General features: G+C 46.7%; 1 protein-coding gene across 1 annotated transcript; it reads right to left on the bottom strand.

Moving 5' to 3' along the window:
- Positions 1-364: 364 nt before the first annotated feature.
- Positions 365-6,712, bottom strand: dldh (dihydrolipoamide dehydrogenase). Its single transcript, XM_076110142.1, has 12 exons — positions 6,662-6,712; positions 6,180-6,485; positions 5,421-5,481; positions 4,284-4,541; positions 2,954-3,014; positions 2,716-2,846; positions 2,439-2,608; positions 2,124-2,340; positions 1,839-2,012; positions 1,001-1,730; positions 611-842; positions 365-494 (listed from the first exon to the last, which is right to left on the bottom strand). Exons 1-12 carry the CDS (start codon positions 6,710-6,712, stop codon positions 489-491), a joined length of 2,397 nt encoding a protein of 798 aa, XP_075966257.1. The 3' UTR covers positions 365-488.
- Between the last annotated feature and the right edge of the window lie 1,269 nt (positions 6,713-7,981).

Raw genomic sequence — 7,981 nt, 5'->3', positions numbered from 1 at the left:
TTCAAAAGTTCTCAGTACTCCAAAGGTACTACACTGTTCATTCAACCAGTACTCCACAGTACTACAATATCATCGGTCAACATCCAAGTCAATACTCCATAGTTCATCCTGGGACAAGCAGTAAATCTTCCACTGCTGCATGAGTTCTTGCTCAGCACTGTTTCTGTACAAAGTTTGTACGAGAGCTAGCACTGTCTTCTGTTGCTTCATCCATAGCACTGAGTCAGCATTAGACATCCATCGCAGCTCAAAAATGTCAAGTATTCACCCGTAGTACTACTGTAGTACTAAGTCCTTGCCAAGTCGGTACTGACTCTGTGTTGGCTCAGTAGCACCTTGGCTTAAAGTCCTCAGGTAAATCCCAGGGAACAGCAGCAAACAGCAGGAGTAAAACCTCCTGGAGACAAGCTGAGCTCTACTGCTCAGGGCTGGTGTGTGTGGACCGCCATCAACCACAGGAAACTGGTCTGATCTGGTCTGGACTGGTATCATACCTGTAATACAGAGAGAAGAATAATCAGTGTTTAGTGTGTTTTTACATGTGTGCTGAGGCAAGTTACAATTATTTGGTATATTTGTCGGGCAGATTATTCTATTTTTGTGTACTCACCTCTGTAGCAATGATACATTCATCTTTTTGGTCCGACATGACGTAGACGGACTGGTATTTGGTGCTGTTGGTACACTGGTACCTGCTGTCACTGGAACTGTGGTATTCAACATCACTGGTTGACTGGTATTTAAGATCACTTGCTGCGTGATAGTTCAACTCGCTGGACGACTGATATTTTGCTTCGCTGCAGCTCGGTGACTCGTCTACTTGTTTCATTTCTGATGCGTCACTGTGGGACGAAGAGGACAAAAAAACTGATTCAGAAACGTCGTCCTTCACACAACACATGCTATCCCTGCATCTAGGCCGACATTTTTATCCGTGCAGTTTAATGCATGCACAATTTTCCAAGCAGTCTACCCATGTAAATGTATATTTTGTATGTACCTGTTTTGTCTCTTCCTGTATCTTTCCTCCGAGTCAGACTCATCAAACATTTCACATTTAACCTCTGGCTCATCACGCTGCTCTTCTTTACACAGCGACAGCTCTTCAGGCCGGAGCTCATGGACCAGGTTGTACTCCACACTGGGGTAGCGGGTCTTAAAGCCGTTCTTCTCTGATCCGTTGAGCCCACTGATTCCACTAAGACCCCCCAGTGATCCATCGAGGTCCGAATGGTAATCCACCTTCTTGTTGGTGTTTTTAATTGACGTTGTCATCATAGTGCACAGTTCCTTGTCACTGCGGAGACAATTGTTGGTGGTTGTCAGGTTGTTCATGGTCTCGTGGCTGTCGCTGTGGACACTGTCGCTGTGGTGACCGTGCCTCTGCTGCAGTTTGACCCGAATGTAGACCACCAGCACTGAGCAGCCGATCAGAATCACAAGAACGAGGAAGACGCCGGCACACACAGCGGTCCAGGGGAATCCACTGTTGTCATCCTCCTCGTCTTCAATATTTTCATTTTCTGGGGAAGAATAACGGCGATCCGGTCCATCCACCACCGGCTGACCCCTGGGAACCTCTGGTAAGAGGAACTGGCAGTTGTGACCGCCATAGCCGGGCACACAGGCGCACACGTAGCGACCACCACGCTCATGGCAGGTGGCTCCATTGTGGCAGGGGTTGTGATGGCAGCGGGAGATGGGGGAGCTGCAGTTTTCGCCAGTATATCCTAAAGAAGAAGCAGTGTTTAAGACTCTAGAACAAAGCTATGATGAAGCTACATAAAAACAAATAATGTAAACATTATAAAGACGCATTTGTTAGTGTGCTCTCATACCTGGAGGGCAGGTACAGGTGTAGCCGTTCAGTTCCTCCTGACACGTCCCACCGTTCTGACAAGGGAAGGACAGACAGAATCCAGAGATACTGCTGCTGTCCTCACAGTTTTGACCTGAAAATCCCTCAGGACACTGACAAAGGTAGGAGTTCACCAGATCCACACATTCTGCAGCTGCAGAGGGGAGAGGGATCAAGACAAAGAGCGAGGATTAGTCCCGAGATATTTTAATTCTAGGTTTATGTTTGATTGTAGGTGAACTTACAAACACAGAGGACAACATACCATTTAAACAGGGGTTGGAGGAGCAGTGGTCGATTTTCTTCTCGCAGTTGAAGCCAGCGTAACCCATCGGGCACTGACAGAAGTAGCCACCTTCTGGGTTGTCGGCGCAACGCCCGCCATTGAAGCAAGGCCCATCTGCACAGGTATTGGCGCTTAACTCACAGTTGGTGCCATAGAAACCAGGTGGGCAGGTGCACTTATAGCCGTTATCGTTATCCTATAATGGAGATAATGTAAACAGTGGTTACACACAGGCTTGATTCAGTGAATATACTTGTTTTTATCAACACATCACTTCTCTTCATTGATACTCACAGTGCAGCTGCCTCCATTGCGACAGGGGTTTCCAGAACATTCGTTGACCTGGATTTCACAACCGGCACCCGTGTATCCAGGCAGACAGGAACAAGTGTAGCTGCCCTGGCCAGTGTTGGTACAGGTGGCTCCATTAATACAGGGCTTGTGGTGTGTACAGTAGTTCAGATCTGGAAACATCAACAAGGAGCAACATTCATAAATGATACAGCCTAAATATGAAGAAAAGAGGGCAGATAGAGTGCCAGCAAAGTAGTAAATCTCTCAGTAAACTCACCCTGGTTGCAGAAGAGCCCACCCCATCCCTCCTGGCAGTTACATTGCCAGGGCTGTTGGCAAGTACCATGGAGGCAGCCTGGGTAACGGATGCAGTCATCACAGTAACGCCCACTGAAGCCCACTCGACACCTGGGAACACAAAATTCATTAAATATTGTTAATAACAATAGATCTGTCTATTCATCGAGGCAACTCCCAGATATGAAGAATAGATTTTCATTGTCAGCGTGACTTACTTGCACTCTCCAGGTTTATCACAAAAGCCATGTTCTTCATCACAACCAGGAAGACAGATTGCTGCAGGGAGGAAACAGACAGTGACAGGTGAATCATGGGAAATCCAGTGTTGGAAACATGTGTTTGCCCTCTATCAGTCTCCCATTCACAGAGGGCTTTTTGAAACAGCTGCCTGCCTGTCTGGCTGGCGCCTCGACCTTCTTATCTGTTTGTCTGTCTTTCAGCCTGTCTGTTGGCCTGTGTCTCTAAAATTAGTTTACCTGCTCACCTGTCTGTCTGTCTGTCTGTCTCTCTGCCATAGAGGTCTCATAAACCCAGTGGCTCATGTTTGGTAGTTAAGGACACACTGGACCAAACTTAGCTGCTAAAGTGGAAAAGGATAAAACCTTGAAGGTCATCAGGTCGTTCCTGACCACCGGCTGAGATGTGTTGGTCTCTTCAATGCTGCAAAAGTTGCTAAAAATGTTACCTTTCAGCTTCAACAGTCTACAGGCAACTTTGTTCACCAAACGGGGGAACCAGCCAACAAGCCCTCTCCTTTAACATGGTTTCTCTCCAACACAAAAGCATCCCACACAAAGCCTCCTTTCTCCCCTTGACTGTGGGTCAGAAGTCCCTTTTCTCACCCTTGGCCCCTCTCCTCCTCTCCCCCCTTTCTACCCTCCTACTTCTGATCCTCCTCCCTTCGTCTTCAATCAACCTATCCCCTCTCTTCTTCTCCTTCTCTCCTCTTCCTCTTCTAAATTCATCCTTTCCCTCCTCCGCTCCTCCCGTCTCTCCTCACTCCCCTCCTCCTCCCTCCAGGGCCAGCTGGTCTGTGTGGAGCTAACCATCAGACAGCTGCTCCATTGTCTCCTCTCACCGAGCAGCTGCCCCCTCCACAACAATACACAACCCTGCTCGGCCAATCACCAGTCCGAGCAACAACAATACAGGACCCCCACTTGGCCAATCGGGGAGGAGGTTTGGGGTGAGGAGGCCCCAGTGGTCTAATGGAAGGCACGCGGCGTGTGAATTACTGAGGAGCCACTGCGGCTCATTAGAATGGAGGCCTCTGGTGCTATGGGATAACGAACTGACGCCTGTTGCACACGGGCCCTGTATTAGGAGGTGAAAAAAGTCCCTCAACAATAAAGATAGGCAAGTGGTTAACTTTGAAAATTACTTTTCAGAAATCCAGAAAATCTTTGCCTCATAAGTGTTAATATATAGCGCCTTAGTTGTGAGAGTTAAAAAATGCATTCTTCAGCTCTCTGAGCCATGACTAATGAAAAGCATGTTTTATTATATCTTGTGTATTGGGGCACATTGACAAGCAAACACACTTACATTCAGTGCAGTATTGTCCCTTCCAGCCAGAGTTGCATATGATCTCCCCGCGCTCGCCGCAGGTGAAGTGCCCAAAAGCATCGTCTCTGGGCCGGCAGAAGACGGAGCAGCCGTCGCCGTAGTAGTGCTCATCACACAGGAAGCGGTAGGAGTAACGCAGCTCAGTTCTGCCGGCTGTCTGCATATCCTTGTACCACTCTTCTCCCACAGTGAGGTGACGCTGAGTCGTGATCCTGCTGATCAGACGCTCCGGGTTGTCTGCAAAAGTCAATAACGCAGCTTGTTATTTGTCATGTTATTTCTGTTAGTGTTATGATTGAGTGCTAACAGCATGATGTTCTGAAACACAGGTGCACAAGGGGGGTGATACCTTGTCATTGTCAAATTATGACACTTATCTAATTTGTTTACTAGACCTAAGATATCTGTATTATTTTTATAATGAAGATTTCTTTGTTTGGCCTTCTATAGAAAGACAGTCACTCATATGTTAGTATATTTTTATTTGGGCATGAGGTTTAATGCCGGAATGATAATACTTTTTTTCTGGTTCCAAGAAAGTAAAGTGGTGGATGCTGCCGCCTGAACAAAATAAAAATAAAAAACATTTTAAAATGTGAATTGTGTCTTCTCATTTAGAAATAGGTTGATAGATTACTTCTGGTGACTGCCAGATTTTTCACTATCTCCACCATCGCAGACACACACACTCCCATGTTGTGGTCAGTTAGTCATCATTAGCGATAAGAGCATGACATTAAGATTACATTAAGAGAATATCACACTGTAGGGGCAAATCTCAACTGGCACCTGCAAAATCTGTGGGTGGGCTTTATCTTTTGATGATAAATACACCTCCAGCTGTAGAGAAGTGTGGCACATAGAGACTGCCTTTAAATCAAGTTATTTATTATGATGTTATTATGTAGAAGGCTACATGAATATATATGTATGAAAGAAGTGTATAGAATTTGCTCTCAGCATACTGTTCTCTAACATTCATTCAACTCTGTGTTGCCCTGTTTAGCACTAATGACTGAGCACTAAGTGAAAAACATGCAACTGTGAAACAAGGCCACCATTAGCCTTCTGGCCTGTCTTTGAGTTACACTGCTGCCTTTTCTGGCTGTCACCCACCTGTTGTCAGGTCGTCCAGGGACTCAGTGTGCAGAGCTTCAATGATCAGTGAAAACGTCCCCTGAGGAGAGACAGAGAGAGAGAGTCAACAGCTGCTCGGCCTGGAGGCCTCCCTCCCTCCGCAGAGCAGCAGAGGGCCATTAGGAGGCCTCCCAATAAACTTCACAGCCTAATTCCCGTGTTGATTAGGGGCCTAATAAGGGCTACTACCTGCTCATTTTTTCACACCCCTGCTACTATCACACTCTGACACCGCCGTAAAACCAAACGAGGCGGAATTTCACGCTGCGCTGCCAATGATGTGCCAACTCAGAGGATGTTAAATTTCCCACCACGCCTGGTCGGAGGAGAGGAGCGTTTGGTGACACCCCCTCCTCTTCTCACAGACACACACACTCGCCCTCCTCCCCTCCCCGTGTTATCCTACCAAAGAGCACAGAAATACTACAATAGCCCCTCTCACACAGTGCTGACAAAGACCCTCACAAGTGTTGAGTTTGGGAGCATCTGTTGCGTTTTGCACTCTTCAAAGCTAATATGTCCCAAATGGAGTAAGACAGTAGTAACTTCACAGTCTAACAGTTCCCATTACTACTTAAACATGTGAGATAAATCATAATAAAAAAACGACATGACACAAACACTACACACACACACAAAACATTTTAAATGCGGTTAAAACAATAGTTTTACAATAATCTTACAGGAATACCGTATTTCAAATAATGTTTCACATAAGGTGTTTATAAAAACACTTACCGGCCATGTGAAGGCGAACGGGAAGTGAATTGGGTTGGTGAAGCTGTCCGCGTTGGTCTCCGGCACCTGGAAGGAGTTGGAGCCGAGGACGGGAGTCACAGCACCGCCATAGGTGCAGGGAGGCTCGGGGGAGACGTTAGCCTGGTAATGCTTCAGACAAACCCGAAAGAAAGTCTTGCACTCACACTGCTGGTTACTGCCCTGCGGATGAGCAGAGCCTCCGGGGCAGCAGTTAGAGTTCCCCGGTATCCCTTTCTTGTTGAGGAACTCCTGCAGCTTCAGCTCAAACACTCCGGAGCACAAAACCTAAAACACACAATCAGCCCAGCGTGTTTATAAAACAGGTTACTTCAAGATGTTTGAAAAGTTAAGTACAAAGTATTTTAAAACTTTTTTTACAGCCGTAAAATTATGCAAACACACACACACGACGTGCGTTTGTAATAGCCTTTAATATCATCTTGCACTCTTATTGGACCTACCTGGCAGGTGAGGGAGAGAGTGACAACCAGGAGCAGAAGCAGGCGTCCCATTGTGTTGACAGCCCTTCAACAAGCAGTGCAAGCTCCACAGGTCCGTGTAGCCCGACTCAAACAATCATGGAAAAAGTTTTTAAAAAACGCTCTCCGTTATGTCACAGTCAAGGTGAACTCTTGACGCGCAGGAGGGAAGGTGAGGTGAAACTTTTCCTTTGGTGCGTCTGTCTTGTGCCGCTCTAGTTTTCCATACGAGGCACGAGTTTTTGACAGAGAGGGAAAAAAAAGTTTTACAGAGTAAAGTAATCCTCAGCAGAAGGATCCCCTTGGAGAAGCGTGAATGAAATCCCCGATGGAAATATAAGAGAGTTAATTCCAGTCAATCGTTGCAAGAGAAGAGGCAGATCTCGACGGCCTTGTTTATTTTCCCACTTGATAGATAATGATATGCTGATGCTAAGTCTTCGTCTCTCTGTGCCTCTTTCGGAATAACAGTGCGTATGTCTGATGAGTGTCCTGCCCTGCACAGGGTTTTATACCGAGCCAACAGGCGAAGGGTAATAAGATGCAAATGAGCCCCTCTGCTCCTCTTCTTCCCCTCCCTCCACCACCACCACAAGTCCGCCCCGGGGCCATCACAAAGAAAGAGAGGGGGGTGCACCACACAACTTTTCTAAAACCGCCCCACCACCCCCTCCCCTCTTTCTCTCAAAGGGACAGACCAAATGGCTAGTGAGCTGTTAAATGTGCAACAACCTCTTGCTTCCCCTGATGCCTCCTCCACAACGCAACACACAGGACCCATTTACATTCCGACAAATTCTTTAACCTCTGCACGAAATCCTCTACATCTCAGCATCAAGTGATTTATACACGCAGCAGCGCAGTCCGACGGTGGCTGCTCATAGCCTTTTGGGGTTGTATAGCTACTAAAGGCTTGGCTGGCTTGTTCCCTGCATGGCCAGCCGGCTGCCAGCCGTCCCAACTGCGTTACAACGACCATCTGCTCCGCCACATTCCTATGGTGTTACCCCTGCCGAGGCTTTCACACGTTCACACCCCCCAAAACAAGTCGATTTGTTCCTATTACCTTATCTGTATTTCTTGGTTGCATGCCCGACACCATACCCCTCCAAGTCCAGCTCTACAATTTGTTATCTTAATGTGATATTGCTTTTAATGCTGGTACTCTGATCCACAGATGTAATAGTAGGCCTACATTTAAAAAAATGTCAGAGCATTTATTGATCAATTCAAGCTGATTCTCGAAAAAAATGTCATACTAATGTAACTTAACAACATCACGTTATGCCAAGAATAAATAGG

The sequence above is a fragment of the Anarhichas minor genome, unplaced genomic scaffold, assembly GCF_050575085.1.
Source record: "Anarhichas minor isolate MPS153535 unplaced genomic scaffold, ASM5057508v1 ptg000042l, whole genome shotgun sequence".
Taxonomy (NCBI): Eukaryota; Metazoa; Chordata; class Actinopteri; order Perciformes; family Anarhichadidae; genus Anarhichas; species Anarhichas minor.
Note: the sequence above shows the minus strand (reverse complement) of the source record. Positions and strands in the feature narration are given on the sequence as shown.